At 49.9% G+C, this 26,873-nt stretch overlaps 2 protein-coding genes across 3 annotated transcripts in view; both read left to right on the forward strand.

Annotated features, from left to right (window-relative positions):
* The first annotated feature begins 644 nt into the window (after positions 1-644).
* CETP (cholesteryl ester transfer protein) lies at positions 645-10,836 on the forward strand. Of its 2 annotated transcripts, none has more exons than XM_040075341.2 (16): positions 645-720; positions 3,875-3,989; positions 4,706-4,840; positions 5,325-5,395; positions 5,799-5,886; positions 5,990-6,059; positions 6,344-6,404; positions 7,061-7,152; positions 7,374-7,553; positions 7,958-8,008; positions 8,349-8,516; positions 9,845-9,912; positions 10,033-10,075; positions 10,163-10,232; positions 10,526-10,611; positions 10,706-10,836. In XM_040075341.2, the coding sequence occupies exons 1-16, from the start codon at positions 654-656 to the stop codon at positions 10,778-10,780; spliced, it is 1,440 nt and encodes a 479-aa protein (XP_039931275.1). In that variant the 5' UTR covers positions 645-653; the 3' UTR covers positions 10,781-10,836. The 2 variants fall into 2 exon arrangements, with proteins under 2 accessions (XP_039931275.1, XP_039931274.1); XM_040075340.2 differs by lacking the exon at positions 645-720 and adding an exon at positions 2,795-2,939.
* Positions 10,837-15,169: 4,333 nt separating this feature from the next.
* Positions 15,170-26,873, forward strand: part of NLRC5 (NLR family CARD domain containing 5) — a 33,371-nt gene continuing 21,667 nt past the window's right edge. The window contains exons 1-15 of the mRNA XM_040075729.1: positions 15,170-15,258; positions 16,112-16,412; positions 17,774-17,854; positions 18,987-19,052; positions 19,486-21,235; positions 21,623-21,706; positions 22,048-22,131; positions 22,209-22,292; positions 23,794-23,883; positions 24,748-24,798; positions 25,157-25,222; positions 25,445-25,528; positions 25,867-25,950; positions 26,083-26,172; positions 26,767-26,832. Of these exons, the coding sequence (XP_039931663.1) occupies positions 15,253-15,258; positions 16,112-16,412; positions 17,774-17,854; positions 18,987-19,052; positions 19,486-21,235; positions 21,623-21,706; positions 22,048-22,131; positions 22,209-22,292; positions 23,794-23,883; positions 24,748-24,798; positions 25,157-25,222; positions 25,445-25,528; positions 25,867-25,950; positions 26,083-26,172; positions 26,767-26,832 (2,987 nt within the window). The 5' untranslated portion in view covers positions 15,170-15,252. The remainder of the gene's footprint in view (positions 15,259-16,111; positions 16,413-17,773; positions 17,855-18,986; positions 19,053-19,485; positions 21,236-21,622; positions 21,707-22,047; positions 22,132-22,208; positions 22,293-23,793; positions 23,884-24,747; positions 24,799-25,156; positions 25,223-25,444; positions 25,529-25,866; positions 25,951-26,082; positions 26,173-26,766; positions 26,833-26,873) is intronic.

Consider the following 26,873-nt stretch of genomic DNA (forward strand, 5'->3'; position numbering starts at 1 on the left):
GCTCTTTCAGGCCAGCTTTGCTGGTGCAGGGTCAGTGCCACAGAAATACAGCTGGCTGCACTTCCAGCTGCCCTGGGCACCCTCAGCTGTGAAAAGCCTGGGCTGACGTAGGGCCACCTGTGTGTGCCAGCTTATTTTTTTCATTTTAGAGGTTGTTATGGATGATACTGGTACAGAAGAGAAGAAATCGAGTTGGCTTCAGGAGAATTTGGACTTGAACCCTCCCCTGGGGTCAGGACATCACTCAAGGAGACTCCTTGAGGCTGAGAGCCCTCACTTTATCGTGTGGTGGTGGATTCCAGGTTACTCCTGCTTTCTAAAATTTTGAGAGTGACTTGGGTAATACCAATCTCATTTGGCAACACAAATCTGTATTCAAATACTGCGTAGCTTTAATAGATTTAACTAGTTTATAAAATAATTCTTATTTGAATGTAGCTTCTGTCAATTTTATAAACCTCTAGGTGGGAAGGGAGCAGTGGTCCTTGGGCTGACCCCAGTGCCATCCCAGGCTGTGTGAATGCTGGCAGTGGTGCTGGAGCCCATCCTGCTGACGGGGACAGCCAGTGTACCTGGAAGGCTCCCTCAGGAAGCATCTGCAGGGTAACACCGAATGTTTTGGTCAATGCAGCACAAAGATTAATGGCACTGTGATGTACCTCTGCCCTGGACAACGTGGGGAAAAACAACCCCAGTTCCAGGACGGTCCTCAGCTAGGTGGTGAGTACATGTGTGCGTGCGCGGCCTTCGGATAAAGCCTTACGCAGCAAATACTTATCAAAACATCTTCCAGCATCCCCTTTGCAGCTTGGGTGTTTAACTTTTCTTTGGGGTTCAGAGCCCGCCCTGCCTCCTGCTAGCCAAAATTAACCTTTCCTCAGGCTTTTGAGCCTGACCTGACTTGTCCTAGCCTGACCTTGCACTGGGAGGAGGGTGGGCTGTGCTGTCCCTGCTGCCCTGGCCTCTGCCTGGTTACTCCAGGACGAGGATGCTCACAGCATCTCTGTGTTCCACATGCTTTTGCTATTGTAGGCAGAAAGTTTGCAGCCTTCCTGTCCCCACGGGAGGTCAATGCTCGGTAGTTCCCTGTCCTCCTTTTCTCTGAGCCCTGCTTGTCTGCTGACAGCAGGCTCTGCAGCCGTGCTGGGGCAGGGGAGCTGGCCCCTGAGGGGGCTGTGAGTGCACTGGATCTGCCAGGACCAGCACAATGGCTCTGGGGTCTTGGACTTTCTGCCTTTATCTGCCCTGGTGACAAATATCCCTCTATCAAAATGCCCGTTTTCCCTTTCCCCCACGCTGATGTGAATTGCTGCCCTGGGCAGAGAGGTGGTTGTGCCCTGCAGGATTCCCTTTATGCCAGGCTGTGGCCGCTGTGCCCACATCCCTTGAACTGAGAGCTGTAGGACAGAAAATAGAGCTGTTAGATGGTAAAATCCTCTCGAGTTCAAATCCTTTTGTAACACGCCCATGCTCTGAGCAGCTGCCCTGGGAAGAGCTCTCCTGGCCAGGGCAGAGGGAATGCTGTGGCAGCTGAGACGATGCCATGTGGGAGCTCTGCTCCTCAAGCACCTGCTGTCTTTGTACACTGCGTTTCCAACAATTAGCTGTTCATTTATAAAGCACTTTGGGCTGGCAGCAGGCAATCTGCCCGTGGCCACCACGCTGCTCTCCTGGAGAAGCCTGGAGGAAGCTGCAGATGCTCGGCATCCCTCGGGGTCAGTGACCGGGAGTGCCTCCCGCGGGTACCCGAGGCCATTCACTTTCTCAACTCAGGAAGAAAACAGCACGGCAGGGCGGGGGCTGCTGGACAGCGGGGACCCCGCAGGAAACGTGCTCACCCTGCTCAGGGAGGATGAGGCATCTGCCAGGGACAGGAGGGAGGCTGGCACCTCATCTCTCTCGCTCCTGCAGCGCTGCCAGGTTCTCACCTGTCCTTCTCCCTCAGTCTGTCCTGGCAAAAAGGTTCAGGGGAGCTGTTGTGAGATTCCTTTCTGAAATAACCCCGCTCTGCTTTGTGCTGGAGGTGGTTTTGGGGTTGGGATGGGCCCCGGGAGCAGAGGTGCAGGAGGACAGCGGCATCCAGGGCAGGTGTGCACAAGGAGTGGATGTGAACTCGGGTCTCTGATGTTCCCCAAATGGCAGCTGAGAGTCTGGGTGCATGAAAGGCTCTGCCTTAGTGCGATGGAGGCAAACCAAAAACTGTTCACAGACGCAGCCAAGAGGCAAAAAGCATCTGTGGTCGTGGAGCTTTCCAGGGATGTGGGAGATGAGGGTTCACCCAGCGGTAGCAGGAAACTCTCCCTTCCCAGGAGTGTGCCTCAGTTTCCCCACAGCGTGTATAAAATCAGTGAACGATGTAGGTACCTTTCAAACAGGGCTTTGCTGGGAAATTGCTGCAGGAATACAAAATAAGGAATATTTCTGCATGGAGAAAAAGTGATGAAGTGGCTTGAGGCAGCACGTGAGGCTGCTCCCTTGACTTTATCCTCTTCTACTCTCTATCCCCCTCCAGCTTTTCCCACCGCCCCGGTGTGTCCCCGTCCCCAGTTAAAGCAGTCTTGGCAGGAGCACCAAGCCCTGCAGCCCAAACTCCCGCCGAGGGAGGAAGGCAGCGTGCAACGTGAGTGGTGCTGAGGAAACTATAGGAAGATTAGGAAATGTGTGATGAGTTTTGATAAGTGGAGGAAGCAGGTCATGTCCTGCTTGGAGTGGGCTCTGCTGGGGGGTATGAAAGCAGCCTCTGCCTCCGTCGAGGATCACTCGCTCTCATCAGCGCTCTCTGCTCCGGCTGAGGATGTGCTGGGCTGGCAGGGTGATGCTGGGGACCTTCAGCACCTGGCTGGTGCTCGCCCACGCAGCAGCAGCCTGCGAGTTTGGGCCCTTCCCCTACAGAGCCACAGGGATCGTCTGCAGGATGACCAAGCCGGCGGCGTTGCTGTGTGAGTGCTGCTCGCTGGGGCTGCCTTTGCCCCAGCTCTGCCACCAGTTAGTGACACCTCAGCCCAGTGACGGAGGGGGTTTCTTGTCTCTCTTGTGCAAATGCCTGCCTGGGAGCGCGGGTTAAAGCATGAACAGGAAAAGGAGCTTGAAAATTGTCTTCAGCCCAGGGATTTAGCGCTGTTCCTGAGGGGCTTGGCATGATTGAACAAACGTGTGTTTGGTTTCTCTCCTCGTTGCAATCTCACCTCTTGGGGTCGGTGTGCAGAAGGGGGGGACAGGTTGTCTCCTCTCATTTGCAAGGATTTGGGAGCTTTGCAGGTGGGGGAAGAACTTAATTCTTCTGTGGAGGGTGGGAACAGCTCTGTCCTGTCCCATCCGACAGTGGTACGTGCGGAGAAAGATGTATTCATGCTGGGCTGGGCTGAACCAACAGAGGGTATTTCTGGAAGGAAAAATTCCCGTACAAGCACGTGCCTGAAGCTGGAATGGGCTGAGTAACATTAGGAAAATGGGCACAGAAACTTTTTCAGATCTTTCTCTTTGTAGACCCAAGAGCTGACTGCAATACAAGTAAGCGGCAACAAAGCAAGGCACTGGGGTAAAGTCAACAGCTTGTGCGGTGTAAGGATGAGCACAGCCTTGACTTTTCCAAATTCTGCTCCTGCGGCGTGTGAAAGCTGTCTACGGCTCCCTGGGGACAGCTCCCACTGGTGGCTGTTGAGCCACACACGCTGTTGTCCCTGGCTGCTATCAGCTGTTACAGTTAGGGATTTTATTTTATTTTTACTCTGAAACGACTTCTAGCGCTTCCTGAACCTAATGCAAATGCGTCGGATAAAAGCCTTCTGTGATGCTTTAATCCAGAGCACGGATCTGGCTCTGCAGCCAGGAGAGATTGCAGTTCGTCATCTTTGCCCTTCTCTTGCCCCGACAGTGAACCAGGAAACGGCCCAGGTCATTCAAGCAGCCTTCAGGAATGCCAAATTCCCAAACATCACCGGGGAAAGGTCCATGCGGCTCCTCGGCCGGGTGGCTTATGGGCTGAGCAAGTGAGTGTATCCGTGCGTCTGGGCCGGGGCAGGGACCAGAAACTGCGCCTGGAGGGAGCTTCGGTCTCCAGCAGCTCCCGGTGAAAGCCAAGGTCCGCACTGGGGCAGAGGCAGTTTTGGATCTCAGCCTCGCAGACGATTTGCACGTTAAGGTTTAGGCTGCTAACGCGTTCTTTGAGAGTTGTTTGTTTTCCCAGCTGAGCGGGCGGTGTGTCGAGCTCGTTTCTGACAGCAGGATGGGCAGGGAGCGATGTCCCTGCAGGCCAGAGCACCTGTGGCCACCGCTGCCAGCTGGTGCCCGAGGCACACAAGGGGCAGAGGGGAGCCATCCCAGGCTGCCAGAGCCACCCGTGTCGGCAGGATGTCACTTGGCTGTGCTCTGTGACAAACCAGGCTGGGTGTCGCTGCGTTAACCCGCTTTTGTTTTGGGACCGCGAATTTGTTGGGGTATTCTCAGGCTTCCTGCCGTGACCGCAGCTGCACAGAGCGCTGCAGTAAATCACGTTGTGGTGCACGTTTCCTGTTCAAAGCGTTCCCCAGCCTCGCACCCAAATATTGCGGGGTGCACCAAGGCTGAGCAGAAACGTCACTGTCGCTGTCCTTGTGGCTGGCCCTGGGATTTGCAAAAGGTCCCATTCCTCAGGAATAAACCTGCCCTGCCCAACCACAGCGAACAGCCCTGGCCTGGGGACAAACTGTGTTTCTGCTGTTTCCAGCATCCAGGTCAATGATCTGTCCATCGAGAGGAGCGAGGTGGAGATCAAGGAGGACAACGCCATTCACATCTCCATTAAAAACGTGACAGCCTTGTTCAAAGGGACCCTGACCTACGGCTATGCGGGGGCCTGGTTGTGAGTACCCGGGGCTGGGAGCTGCTGAGCACCAGCCCCTGCTGCTGCCTGGGGACTGGCCTGGGAAAAAACACAAGTGAGGGGGCTGCACTCCTCTGTCTCCTGGCAATGGCCGCAGTGGTGACTGCTTGAGACAGGATTTTACACTCCAGCAGTGCTTCTAAGCCCAGTCTTGCTTTCTGCCTTTCTGTCCTCACCTTGCAAGACAAGACCAGATGGCCAAAGCATAGGAGTTGACTTCTGCTCTCCCCTCTGTTGCCCTGTAAACTCTGAGTGGATAAAAAGGGGGGGTTAATGCTCCTAAGTGCCACTAAGGCAGCAGTTTGCAATGATTTAGAGACAGTATCTGAGATGGGCTCTGGTGTGCTGGGAGTTGGCTCATTGCAATGCAAGGACAGGTGTGAGAGGTTATAAAACCCACATCTGTCAGGGAGAAGCTGCTCCTGGCACAGGTCCCTAAATGTCCCCTCTTCTGCCATTACAGCTTGCAGCTTTTTCATTCAGTTGATTTTGAAATTGAGTCTTCCATTGACCTCCAGCTGAACATCAATCTGTGTAAGTACACTGCAGTACCCCACCCTTTTGCAGTATGACTGAATTCCCTCCCCACCCTGGTTGGTGGGTTGTACAGTTCAGGTTCTCCTGGGTCATGTTAGGGGCCAGCTGAGTCTCTGCTGGCAGGAGCTAGGGCAGCTGGCAGGTATCCAGAGAAGAAGGGTGCCTGGGAGACCAGCTCAGCTGGAGCTGGGAGCAGAAACCATCCAGGTTCAAGGTAGCCCCATCTGCCCTGGCTTGGCAGGGTCTGGAATCTTTTGAAAACATCCCCTAGGAGATGTGGGGAGCCCTGGCTCTGCAGTGATGCCCTGCTCCAAGCCTGCAGTGTCTGCAAAGAGCACTCTTCTCATCTCAGTAACAAATCTTTTTAATTTTTTTTTATTTTTCCTTTCGCCCCATGCAGTGTGCCAAAAGGACCAAGTGACTCCTGATGCCTCAGACTGCTACTTGGCTTTCCACAAACTCACACTTCACCTCCAAGGAGACAAGCAGTGAGTCTCACCCCTTCCAAAATCGAGATTTGTTGTCCCCCCTGCTGGTCCCCAAATGTGCAGACCACGGCTGGCCCTTGACTGTGCTCCCTGTCTTGCACAGACCTGGCTGGCTGAAGCAGCTCTTCACGGATTTCATCTCCTTCACTCTGAAGCTCGTCCTCAAGAGGGAGGTAAGGTCACTCTGTGAACAGAGGAAAGCTCTCTGGAGCTTTGTATGCCACACACTTTTCTTGCCCATAATACAGCAGCAGAGTAATGTTAGTGCTCATGGAAAATAAGATGAATGAATAGAATCCACCAAAAAAAAAAAGGTAGCTTGGGCTAAGTGAGAGGTGCTGCAGACCCTGAGGCTGCTGGACTCTGACCAACAGTCCCTAAATCTTAATGAGACTCAGCTCTGCTCTATAATCCAAAATCCTTCCCCTAATTTTGTCCTCCTCTTTTCCTCATGTAGGTGTGCAAGGAGATAAATGCTGTGGCTCAGACACTGACAAATTTTATACTTGAATTAGCAGGTATATATTCCTGGCTTTTTCTGGTTTTTTTGTTTGTTTTGGTGTGATTTTTTTTTTTTTTTTTTTTTTTTTTTTTTTTTTTAATGTGCAGCTTTTAATGTTTGAGCCCCAGCAGAGCCGTAGCCACATCCATAAAAAATGTCCTTCAAAAATGTATATGGGATCCCAAGCCCTCAGGCAGCAGCAAAACAAATCTTAGTAATGTTATGTTTAAATTTTTCTGCATCAGGTTGGTCACCTCTCAGGGTGATTGCACAGAGTCAAAGACATTTCAATTCATAAGGAATTTCTCCTTTGGTATGTTGATCAGCTGTGCAGGACACTGCAGGACCAGTGTTTTCTAGAACAGGGGCATGCACTGCAGTATTAGGGGTGAGATTGTACAGCATCTGGAGGTTTTCCCAGTCCCAAATATCAGGGAAAAGGGGTGGAATGTAAAACTGAGCGTAATTATCCCAATTTCTCAGTGGAGAAACAGAGTGAGTGAGCTGTAGGAGGATCAGCTCTAGCATCCAAAGGAGTGGGAACCCTTGTCCCACCCCTGTGTTCTTTCATAGCACCCCTGTCACCACCTGCACCAAGTCCTAAAAGCGACTGTCACGAGCTCTGCCTAAAGCCCTATTTCTGATCTGAGGTTTTGTGTTTTCTCCCTGCAGCCAATTTTGTCCAGGATAAGGACATCATCGTTGATATCTCCCTCTCATCAGACCCTGTAATAAAAGCAGGCTACATAGAATCCCATCACAAGGTCAAGTAACCCAGGCTCTCAGACAGCAGATGTTTTCTGGCCGTGGTGTGCTCTGGAGGGGCTGCTGCTGTGAGGCTGTGCCACTGCAGCCTGGGCTGATGCCAACCTGCTCCCCGCTGTGTCCAGCCAGGCTTTTGCCTTGCCATGCAAATGCAGGGCTTGGCTTTCCCTCCTGTCTCCCGCTCCCTGCTGTGGCCAACACGCTTGTTTTTCCTCTACAGGGCCTTGTTGTGTACAAGAACCACTCCAGCGTGCTCAGTGACTCCGTGTTCTCCCCGTCGCTGCTGACCGAGTCCCGCATGCTCTACTTCTGGCTGTCCGAGCACAGCCTGGGCTCCCTGGCTGCAGCAGCCTTCTCAGATGGGCGGCTGCTGCTGAACCTCAGAGGGGAGAAACTGCAGGTGATTCCCAGAGGGGCACCCTCCTCACCTCATCCATCCAATTTTGGGGAGAAAGGGAAAAATCCGCTAAATGCGGGGTTTTGGTGAGAGCTGGTTTCTGTGGAAGATAGAAATCCACAGTCAGACACTCGGTGTGATCCTGGAATTGGTGCCCTCTTATCAAGAGTGTGCTCCCAGGCGGTGCCATCCTTGGAGTGACAACAGCAACTGATAGAAAACTTGTCTGCTGAATTGTAAAGGGAGGTGATTTTCTGGGGGATCACTGAGATGGGAAAAAGGGACCCGAGGGAGCTCAGCTGTGACCTGCACTGGGCTCAGTGCTCTGGCCCGTGCAGCCTGCGCCAGGGGCAGCCATAACCTTGCCTCTTGTTTTCCCACAATCTCTTTCTGGTTTGTTTCTGAAGGAGCTGTTTGAGATGGAAGACACGGAAGCGCAGCGGAAGGCAGTGCAGACGGTAACTTTTCGTCCTGTTCAGAGCATCCCATGGCACATGAGGACATTTCAAATGGATTCTGTTCCATTGTAACAACTTGAGTCCTTCCCTTGATAAACGGAGTTTTGGGTGGGCCAGATGGAGAAAAAGAGGGGCTGATGGAGAAGCAGTTGTGCTTTGCAAGGGGAGATTTCTCCATCTTCCATGCTGGCATGGTTTCCCTGAAACCTGGCTGAGTTATTTGGCTTGTGTGAACAGGAGGAGGAACTGGGGACTGCAAAAGGAATGCAGCTGTGTGGCAAGATGGCATGAAATTGCTATGGAAAAACCCTGACTCATCTGTTGCTCCTTACTCGGCCAGATTTTTCAAGGCACCTCCTACAATGACTCTGTGGCCAAGGTGTGGAGCCTCACCCAGCCCCGGATTTCCCTTCAGCCTGAAGGAACGGTGGTGAGGTCCTCGGTAGCGGTGGAGGTCAGCACCCTTCCCGCAGGAGAAGAACCCCTGGTGGCTCTGTACATGGAGAAGGTCAGTTCTTGCACCTCCTGCCTCTGAGCACCTTGGGACAGGCTCTGTCCCATCCTGGTGTGCAGGGAGCCCTTTGGGAAGGGTGGGTGGATAAAGCACGGGAGGTGGAGAAGGCAAATCAGCTTCTTTTAACACTCCCATCTGCTCCTTAGACATTGGAGGCTGGGAATGATGATAGTGACTCTGTTGGCTCAATGCCCCCTGTATTGGGCCAGCCCACTATCAGAAAGCTCTGATGAGCCCCCATTAACATTTAGCTGACACAGGGTAGTGCCAGTGAGATATTTTAGGAGAGGATGAAGGCTCCAGGGGAATGTATTTATTTTGAACTCTCCTTGTACCCAAATTCTAGCTCAGGTCCCTGCTAGGAGTGTAGCTGTGCCAGAAATGGGGATACAGCTCTGAAAAATGTGAAGCTCGAAACAGAACCTTTTCCACTATGTGTGCCTGTATGAAGGGTCCTGATTACACTGTGTTTCACCCCAAGCTGCTTCATAGTGAATCTAAGGAAGCAGAAAAAAGAAATGCCAACGGCTTTCCTGTCATGATTAACATCACAGCAAAGCAGTGTGTTTGTTCAGTCTTGGGGGCTGAGACAGACACAAAACCAACCCAAATCCCCACCTGAGGGCAGGGCACACAATTTAAAAGGTTAAACCACAGCTGAGAGTAATACCCTCAGCATGTGTCTCTTGTTAGCAGGGTGTTAAGGGAAATATGTATGGTTGTTTCTCGTGCCCCAAGTAGTATCTTGAAATACTTTTCAAGGATTGCAGAAGCACTGGACAAGAGGTGGTCCCTAAAACTGTGGCTCCTAGGATGAGATCTGCTCCTGGTTTTGACCTGCAACTGCATCACAAAATGTTTCTCTTAAATGAATGTTTAAATGCAGACAACAGCAAGACAACGAGCCTAAACGGCCAGAATTCAGTTTCCTTTCTTTTTTAGTTTGGTTTATATTGGATTGACTACCTGTGGCAGCCCTGGCTACCCTGAGGCTGTTCTCTCTACATCCAGTCCCATGTAGAGATGGATGTCATTGGGAAAAAACACACTGCAGAGGCATTTCCATCCTTATGCAGGATTTACCAAATAGCAAAAGTCCGGTGGATGAGCCAGCCTGGAGCCCCAGAGACTGAGGCTGTGGGCATGAGGGGGGCATTTTTTACATGCAGGTGGAGAAGGAAAATGCTGGCCTTCTCTAGCCTTACCTGGAGGTAAAGCCAAAAAGGACATTGAACTCTGGCTCCTGAAAACAACCCAAAATATCCAAATGCAGCTCCTTGCTATAAGGCTGTGCCTGAACCCTGCTGTTCTTCTCTCTGCAGGAAATCACGGTCACTATCCAAGCTACCTATGCAGAAAAGAAACTCATTTTGCAGCCTGTGGACTCCAGGTTGGTACTGTGCTCTCTTCAGAGTTGCCTCTTCTGGCCCATGTTTCAGAGCAGCACAAAAAGAGGATCTCTGCAGCACTTAGTGACTTTTCTTCCCCCTTCTTCTCCCCTTCCCTTCAGCATAGAGACTAAAGTGTTTAAATGCACAGCGGATCCAAGTGGGGTAAGTCCTACAAAAAGTATTCTCTAAGTCTTTTGAGGCTAAACAATGTCTTTTAAAGCATTTTTGTATGAATTTTCTGGTTTTCAGGAGGACCCATCCATACAAAGCTTCCTGCAGAATATGATCTTGGTTGCTGGCATTCCAGAAGTAACTTCACGTGAGTTTTCATTTGCAGAAGTGCCAACCTGCTCCATAAACTGTCTAACATCAGATCTCCTGAACCTGAGCACTGAAAAAATACTTCAATAACACTGACAACTGGGAAGTGGGGGGAGCCACACTGATGTTTGAAATTCTGCTGGATACACTTGGGGAGTGAGGAACCCCGTGTAAATGGCTGGGAAAAAGGAAAAGTGGATTTTCTGTCAGGCTGAAGGCACAATTAGCTTTTGGCAACAGGCAGCACACGATGGACATCCCTGTAACTGGATGGGTTTGCTGATCCCACAGGTATTGGATCAGCTCTGACTTCGCTGATGAACAGCAAAAGGCTTGATCTCTTTGATATCATAAATCCCGAGATCATCACCAGAAAGGTAAGCAGAGCTCAGAACTACCTGGCTCTCAAAGCCCTTTTGGGATCGTGGCATGAACTAATACAATATTTTCTGTTCTCTCCCCACATTTTAGGGATATGTAATTGTACAGCTTGACTTTGGCTTCCCGAGTCATTTGCTTCTTAAGTTTTTTGAGAAAAGTTTGTAGAGCTCATCCCTTCACAGAGGAGCACAGGAACTTGTGTGCAACCAGAAAAATTGCATCTGAACCAATTAAAAGATGAACAGCTTTAAATCAGTTTTGATTGAATTTTATTTCTTTTGCCTGAGAAATTCTAGGCTCTGTGCAGCTGCGCTTCCATAGAGCCCTTCTGCAAGGATTTTGAAGTCTGCACCTCAATCCACGCTACTTTTTCAGGATCTTTAAAGGGCTTTGGTTCTTAGGAGTCAGGGCTGGGCTCTTGAACTGCACAGGCTTTGGGTTAGCAGTCTCAGGAGGCAGCAGAAATGGGTTTTGCCACCTTTTGGCATCTCTTGTTAAGTTTTGGAAATACAGCATCTTTTGTGCTCATCCTGGGTTTCACTTCTGCCAAGAGCCTCCCGATTTTGACAGAATGCAGCAAATCAAATGACATTACCAAACTCCAAGTAAGCTCAGAACCAGTAATGCTAAAAGACCTGGATATGGCTGAAAGAAGTAAATGGGATGTGAATTTGCAGTGCAGTACAATAACAGAGAGATCTTGTGCTCAGGGTAATTTCCTTAAAGACCCTGATAGTTCAGGGTAGAGTTCCAAACTGATAATGGCCAAGTTGTCGAGACAGTGACAGCAAAGATGAGAAAAGCAATGAAAATGATAAGGAAACCAAAGAGATTATAAGAGACAGTTTAAGTATCTAGTCAAGCAACAAATTCCTTTTCCTTCCTCTTTCAGTGCAATAATTTATCTCAAATGGATCAGCTATTTTCCTGTACCAATTCATGCTCTTTTTTTTTTTTTTTTTTTTTTTTTCTTTTCACTTGGAGGAGGTCTTGGGTGACCAATCAACACGTGTAACGGTGATCACATTAACAAAGATAGTGATTATGTTCTTCCCCACCACAGAGCAGTATAAAAGCATTAAACTTGGTCCCAGAAAGAGGCCGGTAGCAGGATGGGCTCAGTTTCCTGGGCATGGTGGTCGTTCCTCTGCATTACCATGGATTTAAGCCAGATCCCTCTGACCTGATTCTCTCTCACCCACAACAGCAGAGGCCCTTCCTTGTTCCGAGTGACTGCTGGGATGAACATCCCTGCAGTGGTTCTGGTGCCCAGGCTGGTGGGGAAGGAGGCTGGAGGGGCCCCAGGAGCTCCATGGCAGCCAGGGAAGGTCTGACCCAGCAGTGTCCATGAGACAGCAGGAGCTGAGAGCTACGAGAGGCGTGAGGCCGTGGTGTGACTGACTCTGGCCTGGAAGAAGCCCTGGTGAAGTGGGCAGTTTTCTACCTCCCTTCCCACCCTGTTCCCATCACTGTTTCAGTGCCAGCTAAGGGCTTGCCCGTGGCCCCTCCTGCTCCAAAGCCACCAGTACTCAGGTGATGTTTTCACTCCCTGCACGGCAATGTCTGCTGGGGACCAACCCACAGCCCTCTGATTGTCTTAAATGACATCCCTCCAGAGTGGAGAGCATCATTAAAAAGGAAAGGGCAGGGGAGAAGCCCTCTTTTTCAGCCCTGCAGGTATCTTGCCCCACTGGGAGCTGTTCAGTGGGACTGGGCTGCTCTTCCATGGGGACAAAGGAGCTGGGCAAGGATCTGGAGCAGAGGCTGGGTGAGGAGCAGCTGAGGGAGTTGTGAGGATTCCTCCTGGAGAAAAGGAGGCTCAGGGATGTTGTACTTCAGCCTGGAGGCTCAGGGAGGACCTTGCCACTCTCCAAGTCTCTGAAAGCGGAGTGGAGCCGGTGGAGTCTGTCTTGTCTTTTCTCCCAGGCAGCAAGCGACAGAACAAGAGCGAACTGCCCCAAGATACAGCGGGCGAGATTTAGGTTGGGTATTGGGGAAAACGCCTTCACCAGAAGCGGGGGCCAGGCCGCGCAGGGTAGAGGTGAAATCCTCATCCCTGGCACCGTGGGGATGCGGCAGCGGGGCAGGCGGCTCAGCGCCGAGCGCGACGCCCGGACCCGCTGATGTTAGAGGTCTCCTCCAAACGAAACGATTCCAGGGGCGAGCGGCGAAACCTCCGCCGCCTCCCGGGGGTGCCGAGCTGCCCGTGGCCGTGTCCCCGTGGCCGCTCCTCCCCGCAGCCCCACGTGCTTTCCCGGCAGAGCCGCGCCGCCGCCGCTTTCGATTCCGGGCGCGGCGGAGCCGGAGCTGCCGCGGGCACCGAGCGGGGCCGGGTGAGCGGGGGCATCGCGCCGGGCACCGCGGGGAGGGACCGGGAGAAGCGGCGTGCCGGGAACCCCGCCGGGGTTTGCGGGCTGGAGCTCCGGCTCTTTGCTCCCCAGCCCTCAGGTGTTCGTGTCTTACGCGAAAAGCCGGGAGAGAGAAGGGAATGAATGATGAACGCTGGAAAACTCCTCCGAGGTCGAGTCCAAACTTTAGCCGAACAGGGGACTTGTGCTCCCAGGCACGAGTGGGGCAGAGCCGGGCAGGTGTCACCGTCGCCCCCTCCATCCATTCCCCGTTCTCCAAAGCTCCCCCCACTCGCTGGTTCTGTCCCGAGACATGGGTGGTGCTGGATCTGGGGATTTGTTTTTTTCCACCTCTGATAAGTGAATTATGGCACAGCACGGTGTGCCATCCTGCCTTCTCTGGGACTTGGTTGCGCCTGGTTTTCCAACGCAGCTTCCCTGGCCTTCAGAGAAATAATATTTCATTGTTTGTTGCGGCCCATCCGATTAGATCTGGAGATCTCTGCAAGCACAGCTCTATCTAGCCGTGGGATCTTTTAGCTAGTCATTCACATCTGCTACATTCTCACTTAAACCTTGTCCTTTTTCCAAAGGAAAAGCCACTTATTTCCTCTTAAATATAATGGAAGAGGTAATTAAATATGTCCCCAGATACAAGAATAATCAGATTTATGTAAATAGAAATATTCCCAGTTCAAGTGCCTTAACCAAAACCAATTAAAAGTTTATTCCACAAAGGGTGTTTACCCCTGGGTACCATTTCTTTTGACCACTCCTCAAATGCTTTATGTAAATTATCACCTAGCTATAGCTTTTAGGCTAGGATGTTACCCTTTGTTCTGGATTATTTTTGCTCATTTCTCTGATTTTACTGCAGATTTGTTTTAGTTGGGGAATTCCCGGCTGATTTTACTTTCATTTTGCTCAGTGTTTTGTTCATTAGGTCCCGAAAGGCACTGAAGGGCTTTGTGCCTTGGGACAGTGGTGAGTTAGCACGTGGGGAAAGCGAGGCAGTGGATATTGCCCTCCAGCTTTGTTGTCTGGTGACCCCCACGCTGGTTTTGGCACTGGTACTCTGTTTCTGGGCTTCTGGTAAGTACTCTGTGCCCTCAGAGGAGGCGAGAAGTTGGTAGATTTGCAACAGGGAGTTTTGTATTTCAGTTTAATTTTTCATGGCTGGGAACGGTGCAGATGTCAAGTTGGGGAGGGGAGGTTAAGTTTTGCAAAGTATGTTAAAGATGGGTTTCGCATTTGAAGGGCAAGGATCGGGGCTTGGAAGTTTTCTGGCTTTTCTTGGGAGGTTTTTGTGCTTCATTTTGGTATTGGGGGTATTTTACTGAAGGTAACTGCCAATCATTCCTGATGGCAGAGCAGAGCAGTAGAATAGGAACCGTGCAGTGTGGCTGAGCTTTCATCCAACTTTTCAGTGCTGGTTTATTGCTTGAATATGAGTCCTTCATTAATTTGCGTGAGTCTACTCTTTGCCTGAATGACTTTCAGTCTTCATTGGTATCAAGGCCTGATTTTATTAGTTTATGTATATATTTATGGCTTTATTAAGTCTGTTGTTCTTGACTGGATGGTGCTCGTTTTCCTCTTCCCTTTCCTTGTGGTAGGGTGCCTGGACACCAACTACTGCCAGGTGCAGAGCAGGGTAAAATTTCCCTTTGCCCTTTCTGCTGACAGGTGGGGAGCTGGGACTGGAGCTGGCTCTACACTTGAAGCTCTTTTGTGAGAACGCTGTAGTCTCATAGGATCAGCTTTTCACAGGCTGAGTGCCTGAATCGAGCAAGTTGCTGCTGCTTCTGCATCGGCTTCCACAGAGGGGCTGACAGCAGCAGTGGCATAGCCCAGCTCAAAACAGGCAGCGACGCCAGGAAAGTTGTGATTCCTGCAAAGTGTTCCTCTAAAGCTGTCTTCACTCACATCCTAGGGCACAAGGCTCAGTCCTGCATTTTCATGAGACCAGAAGTGAATCCTCAAACGTCGAAACTTTGTGGCTGCTGCTGGTTTGAGTGAGAAGAGATGAAAAGCACCACAGCTGACCCTTGGACCGAAGGCAGAGCTGCTAGATTTGTAACTGCCCATGTAACTGCCATGGCCTGACACGTCTGCATCGAGCTCTGGCGTTATCCCCAGGCATCTGCCCCAAGGGAGGCATGTCCCATGTACTGGGGTATGTCTGTCTGCGTGCCATCTACCTGCCTCCAGCAGATCGATTCTCTGTCAGAATATGGAGCAGGAGCCACCCTTGCACTTGACAGCTGGAAGGAGACTGATTACACAACAATGCAGGTAGGAGATCTTGTGCGTGGCTTTGTGGGAAAGAAGTGGGGATGGAGGTGACGCTGTCACCAAAGCAGAAATGAGTTCTTCATCCCCACAAAAGGAGCAGCAAGAACAGTTACCTGAGCCCTTTGTGCAGGGGGGTCCTGCACAAGCTTGTGAATTGATATATAGCTGAACAGATTAAGCAAAAGCTTGCACACACAAGGAAAGCAAAACAAGGAATTCATTTACAGCTGCTCATGGGCAAGCAGGAGTTCTGCCATCTCCAGGAAAACAGGGCTCCACCATATGCAATGGTGATCTGGGAAGACAAACATCATCACTCCAACTCCCTGCCTTCCTCCCTTTACCCAGCTTTATGTTCTGAGCATGATGTCATGTGGCCAGTCGAAGTCAGCTGTCCTGGCTGTGCTTCCCTCCCAGCTCCCTGTGCATCCCCAACCTATTTATTGGTAGTAAGTTATGAGAAGCAGAAAAGGCCACGACTTCATGTAAGCACTCTTGAACAATAACAAAGTCATCCCTGACCTCCCCAGAGGTCCCGGGACATGCGAGAGATGCCCGGGATGTTACATCAGGCAGATGGCCACTGCAGCAGTACAGAGAGCAGCAGCTTCTCCCTGGCTGGTGCCAGAGACTCCTGGGACTGTCCCTGTCCTTCACAGTGCTGCTATCAGACTGTGCAGGCAGGGACTGCCCTCCTTGCGCCCTCGTGACTGGGCTCACACCTCTAAACTCAGGGGTAAGAAATTCCGGGTTAGGCCAAGGGGTAGAAAAGCAGATCAAGCCACGCAGGGCTGCGTGAGCGAACACCTCTTGCTCCTGTTCCCCCTGCTGCCCTTTGTCTCCATCCCTCTAGCCCCCATCTGCGAGTGAGGATCCAGACCTGCGAGCGGCCGTAGCCAGAGCCCGTCCCCAGCTGGTGGAGCTCCTCACTCCGTGTCCCGACTGGCTGCTCTCCACCTGCCAGCGCTTCGTCCCCGAGGCCGCCCTGAGCAGCCTGGCTGGCATCAGCGAGCCCAGAGCAAAAACCTCCCTGCTCCTTGACCTGCTGGAGGAGGCTGGACCTGCCGCCTGGAAACACTTTGCACAGTCTGTCTGCATGGAGTATGACCTGCCCCTGGACCTGGAGGTCCTGCTCATGAGCTCTGCAGGAGAAGGTAAGAGAGGTCAGGCCAGTTATCATAGCCCAGTCACCCAGTGAGACCCCCAGTGCCCTCACTTGCATGACCTCATGTCTTTATTTTATTTATTTATTTATTTATTTATTTATTTATTTATTTATTTATTTTGGAAGAACAACTCCTGGCTTAGAAATGCAAATTTAAGGTAAAAACCCCCTGACATAAACAGATGAAACCAATGAAAATTGTCTACCCCCTACTTCCCAATAAAGCTGAGATGCAATTTTTTTGGATGGATTCATTTGAAGGAGAAAAGACTCCAATCTCTTTGCTCTCTTTGCTTTGCATGCTTTTAATTGTTATTTTTAAAAAGTTTTCCTGATCCAGAAAGGAAAGGAATACAGAATTCTTCAAATAACCACAGAAAACCACTTCTCCATATTTCTCGTTAGCAGAGGCAGTGGCTTTAGAGAAAATGAGGCAATTCATAAGGATCACAATCAGTAAGTGTGTGTTGCAAAGCACACGGAGTGTGCACACTCTGCTTCGTGAGGGCCCGTGGCACCAGCTGGGCCTCTCCTTTAGTGGGTTGCTTTATCTGGTGGTTAATTCTTCTCTTCTGCAGGAGGTCTTACAGAGTGAGTCCTTCTCAACCGCACTGTCTTTCACATCCTCCTTGCAGTAACTCTTATTACATCAGTTGGGTGGATGCAACCTTTGTAACGGAGTGCAGCAGGTTACACTTTTTTTGGCTGGGATGAGACAGGGCAAAGACCAGACAACCAACAGGGAATGTGGACCCCTGGGGGATTTCTCTCAGTCCTGAAGCTGAAGCAGTTTTCAGCCTTTTTGATACTGAGACATATCATAAAAGATGTCTCTTAAGGTTTTGGAGTTGGCTTATACTGGTTTCACTTTCGCAGTACCAGCTGAGCATCACTAATCCTTCTGAAGGTGAATTGCTTCTGGTTATGCTGTGGGGGTTTTGTGGCAGCTTTGAGCTATGCAGTGAGTCAGAAAAGGCCATTGCCTGGGCTGCCAGTTTATTCACAGAAAACTCTTCTCTGCAGGGAAAGTAGGGCTTCCACTTTGGGCCACAGTGTGGTTTTAGATCAGCCAAAGCTGTCCATGCTCCGAGTTTGTTTGTATCAGAGAGTAAAGTTGTTTTTCTCCAGCCTTGAAAGGGAAGTTAACTGTGCTGTAGAGTGATCTGGAGGGAAAATATCACATGGGGACCCTGAAACCTGGATGTTTGCACCCCTTATACTGAGTCTTGGTTTGTGCCACTGTCTTGTGTTGCAAGGTGCTTGCCCTTTGTCTCTGGCCAGCCGCACTCCAAATTTCAAGAGCAGAACGCTCACATTAACCCTAATAAATTTCTCATTCAACTCCTTTAGGTAACTTCAGCCAGACAGAAGATGCAGGCAGAGATACAAGAGTCCAGTCATCCGGATATGACATGTTACCTGTGCCAAAAGGTAAGGCTGGAATAGACCCTGGGCACTGCACTCCTGGAGTTTATCTTCTCTGCTCGTGGCCTGGGCAGGGCTCCAACTGTCCCAGGGACTGACCCTCAGCAGTGGCAAGGTGTGGAGAAGCTACTGAAACGTCACATTTCATTGTTCTGTTCTTGGTGATGTGTATCTTCCCTGTTTTTGTTTTCTCTCCTTGAATTTCAGAGAAGCCTTGCTGGCCCCCTGCTAAGGAACTCGCTCATTTTAGTTTCTCTGTGGGAATCTCCCACCCGCTCTACAAAACCCAAACTTTTTGCACTTTTGCTGTGCTCAGCTCATTGCTAGGTGTAGGAAGTTGGTTTGGCTTTTAGAGGAAGAGCAGAAAAACTATTCAGGTGTTGATCAAGCAGAAACCACTCCAGAGTTGTCAGAACAGGAGCTTAAGAGAACAGAGGGTAGGGTTTTCTTCAGGGGTGAATTTGGAACTGAGACCTTCCTAGATGGTGCACATCACGAAGAGACACTTTTGTCTCTGCTTTTTGCTCAGAGACTTCTGAGCCACAGCACTGCAAATGTCACACGACACTGTCCTGTGTGTCACGTGCCAATTTAAGACCTTGAAAATAATAAGAAAGAAGTGACTTCTGTTCTGCATTCAGACTGCTGCCAGCTGCTGTGGTACCCTAGTGAGTCCATCTGGCCAGCTGCTGGTGGGACGGAAATTTGAAAATAGTGCTGAAAGTTACTAAGGACAGTTAAGAAAGACACGTGCTTCTTCATCTCCGTCCATTCTTTCCATCTGACAGCGCACCATAAAAAACGGGAAATTAACCATCATAAACAACCTTGGGAGTCGGTGGGCCCTGCATTCCCCAGAAGCAGATATTCCCTGCCACGTTCCCCAGGATATCAGAGCAGTTCCTCTGTTCAAAGCAAGACAGGTACATCATCCAGCCTACAAAAGGACTCACCAGCGAGATGCTTGTGGCCCACCTCAAAAAAAGCGATTCTGTAATCTCAGCCTGAGTTGGCAAATAGTTTTGTCTGTCCAATTATTCCTCTTCAGCTCCCCACATACTTTGCTGGAGAGCCTTGCCCAGAGAACGCTGCCATTCAAGACGCTCTTTTGACGTGGTTCTGACCTTTCCGTCTCCAGGGTCTGCTTGCCGTCGCCGTCACAGCGGCTCTGGGAGTGACAAGGATGCCAAACAGCGACGACTGGGTACGTGGATATTCCAGATGCTGTGCTGGGCTTCCCTCTGAGGAGAGGACCTATTTAATGTCTTTGCAGAAACGCCCAAGGAATCAGCTTCCAGCATTAAGCGGCCACCGTGGGGGAAGAGGGAGCTGGTGAACAGGGAATAATATACATAAAACACAGATACCTAATTCTCATCTTAGAGATAGTAAGATTTACTTTTCACATCTGTGAAAGCTGTGAAGCTGTTTCATCTTTTTCCTGAATGTTGTTCTTCTTTGGCCCCTGTGAAAAATTAGGGAAAGTCACAGGTTGTGTTCAGGAGTGCAAAATTTGTCATTTCTACCCAGCAACCTCTGATCAGGGCCGCTGCTTCTCCAAGTGGCAGTATTTTGGATCTGTCGTGACTCACAACTAACTTTTTCACCCTCATACCCCCTCTGTTGTCTTCTCTCAGATTCATCTGTGAAGTACCGGCACCTCCTCATCAGTTCCATCCGCCAGAGGTACGGAAGCAGGAGAGAAGCGGGAGCAGAAGCACAAACACAGCCCCTGCCTTTCAACCAAACCTTTGTCAACGTTGTCATTCGTGAGAGCAAAGCCCCCCGCTTGAAAGAGAGAGCGGAGAAAGCCCGAGAGGACGTGGCAGGAGCTCCTGAGGCAGAAGAATGTGCAGATACAGCCGTGAAGGTGTCAGACCTGCTTTGTAGTGAGGCCCCAAAGCACACAACAAAGGTGATCTTTTTATTTGGTAAACCAGGTACAGGCAAGACCAGGCTAATGCACAGGATTTGTCAGAAATGGGCAGAAGGTGTCCTACCTCAGTTTCTCTTCACTTTCCTCTTTGAGTTTCGGCAGCTGAATTTGTTAAAAAGGAAATTGACCCTGAAGGAGCTTTTGTTTGAGGTGTTCCTTCAGCCAGAGGACAGCCCTGATGCAGTGTTCCAGGGCCTCCTGGAGAATGCCCAGCAGACACTGATCATCTTTGATGGGCTGGACGAGTTTGCAGCTAACATGGACGTGTCATCCTCCTCTAGGAGAGGCCCAGCTCTTACCTCCCCTGTGTCCATATCCCAGCTCTTCGCAGACCTCTGCCACGGGAAGCTCCTGCCTGGTTGCACCGTGTTGGTCACCAGCCGACCTAAGAGGCTACCTGACTTCTTATTATATACAGTAAGTGTGTTGGCAGAAATCTGGGGCTTTGACCATGAGAAGGTTGAGGAATATGTTGGCCACTATTTTCGTCAGCATTCATTCAGAGAACGAGCTATTGCTCACGTGAAGGGCAACACCAAACTCCTCAGCATGTGCCTCATCCCTGCTCTGTGTAACGTTGTGTGCATCTGCTTGGAGTACTTGCTCCTTAAACACCAGATGAGTGTGGAGCTTCCTCAGACTATGACGCAGTTTTATATCAAAATGTTTCTCATCTTCCTCAACAAGCAGCAAGGAGACTGTGCGGGTGATGAGGAGACGCAGCTGAACTGTAACAAAAAGGCCATTTTAGGTCTGTTTGATCTTGCACTGAGAGGCCTGGAAGAGAAGAAACTTGTATTTTATGACGGTGATATTCCCGAGGACGTGAAGGAATTTGCTTCCTTGCATGGGTTGCTGACTGTCTTTGAGGTGAAGACGAGCAGCCCTTGCCCAGAGGTTGGCTATGCCTTCGTGCACCTGAGCTTGCAGGAGTTTTTTGCAGCACTGTGTCTCATGGTGAGTAGGAGGGTGGACAAGAACCACCTGAAGAAGAAGTTCTTCTTGAAGTCAAAGTGGACTTTAAAGAATGAGACAAAGACCGAGTTTATGGAGACTTTTCACATATTCCTCTCGGGCTTGTCGTCAAGAGAGTGTAGGACGTTTCTCGCGCTGCTGGCAGAGCGAGATGAAGCTTGGGTGCAGGAAAAGCAGGATGTGATCCTGCAGTCTCTCAAGAAACTGGCAGCCACTCATCTGTCAGGGCCTAAGGCCCTTGAGCTCTGCCACTGCACCTTTGAAACACAAAACCCCGAAGTCGCCCAGCACATTGGGAGCCTGCTGAATTTCAAGTATGAGTTTAAAAACTTCAGGCTGACGACGCTGGACATGTCGGCCTTGGTCTTCGTCATAAACTCGGGCCAGGATTTGATTTGTTTGGATTTTGCAGGATGTCTTGTGGACACTGACTGTTTGGAGGTTCTGGCTGGCTGTAAAAATGTGGAACACTTGAGGTAAACACAGTGAGTGCTGTGAGCTGGTGGGTGGGGAGAAGGGCTGAGGGATTGGAATGCCAAACCTCAAGTTTGCTCTAGAAGAGAGAGAGAGAGATGATGTGAGAAAATCTGATCTGAACAACGTAACTTCAGTACTGCAGGAAGGTATGAAATAATGGATTTATGAGTGATTGAAGGATAATAGGGTGATGAACCCATTCTGGCCGTATTTTTGTTTGTTTTTCCGTGTTGATTAAGATGAACGACAGGGTAGGTAACGCAGTAGATAAGAGGGAAGATTATAGGTATTTCTTTTCAATATGAAGGGAAGGGTGAATCTTGCAAGCAAACAAGAATATCAGCTTTTGGTGAGTTTGCCTTTTTCCCCTTTTCTTCACATTTTAGCTTTCGTAGCAGGAGATGTGGCGATGACTTTGCTGCTGCTCTTTCAAAGGGCTTACAAGGAATGGGGAGCCTGAAGAAACTCGAGTAAGTCTTTGCTTGTGACACCAGTGCCTTCTCCCTTCCTGTCTGTTCTCTCTGATTCCATGACATTGGCTCACCCCAGGCTGATCTGTTCTGCGCAGTGTATCAGGGTTACGGTGCTACACAGAGCAGCACAGACACGTGTGGCTCTTGTTTTATGCTGGCATCAAGAGCAGAGTTGTGCTGCCCTGCTGGAGAAGGAGTGTGAAGTTCTTGCAGGTGGCAGGGCCAGGCTGCTGCCTCTGTGTCTGTGTGCAGGCACGGGTCTGAGGCGGGCTTGCCACGTGCTGCAGGGGATTCCAGCCCTCCCTTTGCTCAGTTTGAGCGATCCTTTCTCTTTCCAGGTTGACAGGCGGGAGCGTCACAGCTGAGGGGATGACTAGCTTGGTCCAGGCTGCATCACAGTGCCCCCAGCTTGAGGAAATAAAGTGAGTGTGTCGTGGCAATGACCATCAAATCAGCCATTCCCTCCTTGGGATACTAATGAGAACGAATCCGTGTGCAGCTTGCAGGGCAATCGGATACGGGATCCAGAAGTGAAGAGGGTGATGGACCTGCTTTCCAAAATGGAAAAGCTGAAGAAAGTAGAGTGAGTAAAAATGGCTTAAACCTTGGCTACTGTGAAGCCAAGCATAGCACCGAGATGTGGGGCACCAAGCTGAGGCACAGACATTTAAGTGCAAGCAGGGCTGTGGGGGACTCAGTCGGAGATAGACACAGCCTCACTGTTCTTGTCCAGGTCTTTCAAAACCATCCCAAGGGAGTCCTGGCGCCCCTGACTCCTCTCAGGAATTACAGTGCATGTTCCCAGCTCAGTGCCTAGCTTGATTTTCCTCTTCTCTTCCCCTTGGTGAGGTTCAGGTTGAGACATCTCACCTCTGATTAAGGGAGGGTGGCTCCATCAGAGTCTTCCCAGCCTTTCCACAGCCTTCTTCTCCTGTGCTGCTCCTTCTACCTCTCCTGTGGCCGTCCACCCCTGACTGACAGGGTCAGACTGCTAGTGAAACTCCCAGCATGGCTCTGCAGCTCTTTGGGGGGAGAGAACCAGCCTCTCTGAAGGGGTTTAAAGCCTTTGAAGAGCTGCCAGGGGCAGGTGAAGCAGCAGCAGAGCTGCTGTACGTGCTGGAGTCTGAGTGTAGTTTGTGTGACAGGACAGGGATTGCCACAAAGCTGTGGAGTCAGAGCACTACCTGCCCAGCCCAGCTGAAAGGGAGAGACTCTGCCATTAAAGGGCTTCCACATACCCTCAGGTGCTAGCAGGTGAATCCAAAATACCTGCAGTCACTGCTGGATCCCATCCAGGAATTCATTACTGGCTTTGCAGGGTGGTTAGAAGTGTTTAAGAGCACGGCAGAAGGAGGAAAGGAGGAACGTACCTGCTGCTCTTGCTTTCCTGGGCACACTGCATAACAGCTTGTGGGGAATGGCAGCCTGCCCCCAGGGAAGCAGCTTATCCTGCAGGAAAGGCAGGGAAACAGAGCCATTTGCAATCCTCACTCCCTCTCCCACCCCTGTTACACACACAGAGTGCTGTTCCCAGGGATGATCCCTTCCAGGCTCTCAGGATCCCTGCGGCCCTGAAGACAGGCAGAGGATTTGTAGGAGCAAGATCTTGTGTTCCATGTCTAATAAGGTCCAACAAGTAATGAGACAGAATGAAAATGCAATTAAAGAATCAGTCCTCAGAGGCTGGAGGGTTGTGTTCAGGCCTCCCTGCTTTAATAAGCCAAACTTCAATTGGATTTGTTGTAGCGGGAGTTTAACTGCACTGTGCATCAGTGGTGTAATCATGAAGGCATGAACTACCTCCACTAACTAACCCCAAACTGGTTAATGATCATTCTGCTGCACACAGAAGACTTATCTCTGACTCTAAATTCATGGGAGCTACAGCTACAGAGAAAGAACCATGCTCTGATAATGCTTTTCTTGAGTCCTAGATGGAAATGCCAGAAGTTTTTTCGAAATACCCTAATTAAAAGATTGTGTGCTTCAGGATGTTTGGGGAGCAGAGCAGAGGGCATTTGTGTCACAGAAGAACACGCTGTGGGGTCCAGCAGCTGAGGTTCTCTTTTTCCTCATGTTCACAGCCTGAGCAAGAACCATCTTTCCTTGAATGCTGTCCTCAGTTTGGCAAAGGAAGGCATCGCGTGTCAAAACGTCACCGGACTGTGTGCCAGGTACCAACACATGAGAGCTCTTACAAAAGCAAATAGGTTGTCTTTTTAGATGTTGACTTTAAATGGACACTGTTTTTCAGCTTAGTTGTTGGCTAATTGAAGTGAACAAAAATCAGTTTGACTCCTTTTTTTTCTTTTCTATTGGAAACGAAATGTGAGTTCATCATACCACGTACTTCCTCTTTGTATTTTTAATAGCTCATTTTATCCTTGGTCTGTAAAACCATTTGCAGGGTGCGATATTTCTTCTCGTATAGCAAAATTTAAACTTGCTCTTAAGCTCTGCAATATACCAGAAAGGAAATTCTTTACCAACTAGCATAAATTTGCTATCAGTCAGCTAAGTTTAGTGAAAATGTGTGAATTTAGCTCTAGCTATGTGTTCCTTTAAATTATAAGTTTGGGGGTTTTCACATTTCCAGGATGACAAAGGGGTAGATTTTTAAAATCATCCTGCCTCTTGTGGTTGTCTCATGTTCTAAGTTTAACAGGCCAAAGTAATCCCTGGTGTAACTCAAATTGCATGTGGCTTTTTCTTATTTTTCTCACTGGAAGAGAGTTTCTACTGAATCTCTTTCTAACAAATATCCAGTCTTGCAGAAAAAAAAAAAAAAAAAAATTGCTGGCCCAACATTTCTCACTGTGTGAGTGTCTCATGTGCCCTGCAGCCCCAGCTCAACACGTGGAGCGTCCTTTGCCCCCTGAGCACGTGGCCGCTGCTCGGCTGCGGCAGCGAGCTGGCGAGGCGGATGTCAAAGCCCTCTTTAGCACCCAGATAAAGCTTTGGTCCTTACCAAACACCTCTGCTAAACAAATGGCATCCCTCCACCTCTCCCCTAATACTGACCTGGATCTCTTTTTCAGGGTGGACACCGTGATTATTTCTTTTTCTGGCGCGTCTGGGAAGGTCAGAAGGTGAGACGCTGCGCTCGCGGTTACGCTGCGCTCATCCACGGTGATCAAAACCATCAGGTGTCACCAAAAGCCTCAATGACAGCACAACTGCCACTGCCCTGGCATCTGGCAGAGCTGGGGCTGCCTGGGCAATGAGAAATACAACCAAAACAGCTGGGTTTGCACACACACCCACAGCCAGTTCCACAGAAGCAGCTCTTTAGTGCCTGGGTGAGCTTGAGGTGCCGTGTTTCTGTTGCAGATCTGCTGAAAGGCACAGAACACAGACCTTGTGCTTTCTGCTGGAAGAGATTAACTGGGACCCGAGCTGTCAGTTCATGAAGGAGTATTGAAAGCCAAACATTTTGCTTGCTTGCAGATCTTCGGATTGGAATTTGGAAGAGAATAAAGAACATGTAACCCCAACTAGACACGTGAATTTACGGTAAGAGTAGACATTGAAAGTCCTGCTGGTGGATGTGATTTGCAGATGACAGGTACCAGAGAAGGGCAAGAAAAGCAAGTGGTTTTGTCCTTGAGGACAGAGGATACTTCCACACGTGGAGAAGTTTGAAATAAACCGGAATCAATAAATAAAAAATGACAACAGAAATGCTATCCGGCCACCCCCGTGGCCTCACTGCTCACCAAGCCTTCCTGTTCACAGCTTGCAGGATCACAGGCTGTCTTCCCAACATGCCAAGATGATTGTGGCCATTCTCCAGAGCTGTCCCTGTCTCTCTGAAGTGGAGTGAGTGCCTCCTTTCCCTCCTGTTGAGTGGCTGTGGGCAGGTGGCGTGGGAGGAAGGGATCAGAGGATCACAGCCTGGTTTGGGTTGGAAAGAGCCTTAAAGATCGTAGGTTTTCTAAAGCAAGATGGTTTGGGTCTAAAACATGAATCACGTTGGCCAAGGGCTAAAACTTTTGTCTGCAGCTGATTCATGCAGAAATAAGCATGGAAGATTGATCTGAGGCAGAAGAACAGTCCAGGCAAAAAAAAAGCATTTGGAGGAAAGGGAAAGCAAGCAGTCTTTGAGGGCTTTGTTTTTACTGTTCAAATCAGTCCCCACTAACTGGAAAATGCTTCAGTTTATCAGGCAACAAGCTTGGAGATGAAGGCTGCAGTTGCCTGCTGGAAAGCCTCCCCTGTTTATCGATTTCAAAGCAGCTGAAGTGAGTCTTGCCTTGTACAAAACCAACCTGCCCTCCTCTGAAGGGGAAGGGTTTCAAGCATGCAGAGCACTGCTTCCCTAGCACAGTCCTGTGGGATTTCAGGGACCAGCTAATTGCCCTTTTCTTTCTTAGTCTCAGTGAAAACCGCCTCTCTGTCACTGGCATTTGCAGCCTGTTGAAGTCAGTAAATACCTGCCAGAAGGTGATGGAGGTGCAGGTCAGGTATGAAGGTCTTGACTCATTCCTGGGGTTAATCCAAATTCACAAGTCTGGGAGTTACATTCTGAGGTTTTTGTTGAGTCACCTCAGGAGTGTGGTGGGTGAAGAACATGTCCCAGGGTGGTTTCTGTGACTGGCACTTGGTGACACAATGCTGTACGCTGATTTTATCAGGGCCATGGACCAGAACCTGAGCACTTGCAAAACTGCCTGTCCTTTCATCCTTTAAAATGCTTCCCTGCTCTCTGCCTTGGGAAGTTCTGGAGACAGGATCTCTGCAGAGTTTGAGAGCTGGTGACACCTCCTGGAGCAGAACTGGAAGCTCTCCTCTGTTACTTTCACTTGAAAACACACTGGAGTTCAAGTACAGCAATTTTGTCTGTGCTTTATATAGTGATTCAGAGAAAATGGAGCATCAGATACTGCTTAATTTGACCCAATCTGAATTTAAAACTGCTGGAGATTATTTTTTCTTGCTTTGGGAGTGTTTTAAGCACAAGTGATTAGTGTCACCGGAGTTCTGCGGAACAAAACCAAACGAGAAGTCCTGTAAATAACCAAACCATGACACTGATTGATTGCTTCTCTTCTTCACAGCCTTTGTCATGATACTGCTGTCCTGAGGTTTAGAGAAGACAGGGAGTTTGCTTCCCCTCCTCCTAGGTAGGCTGTGTGTGCACAAATGGTGTTATCTCAGCATCCTG

The sequence above is a fragment of the Hirundo rustica genome, chromosome 11, assembly GCF_015227805.2.
Source record: "Hirundo rustica isolate bHirRus1 chromosome 11, bHirRus1.pri.v3, whole genome shotgun sequence".
Taxonomy (NCBI): domain Eukaryota; kingdom Metazoa; phylum Chordata; class Aves; order Passeriformes; family Hirundinidae; genus Hirundo; species Hirundo rustica.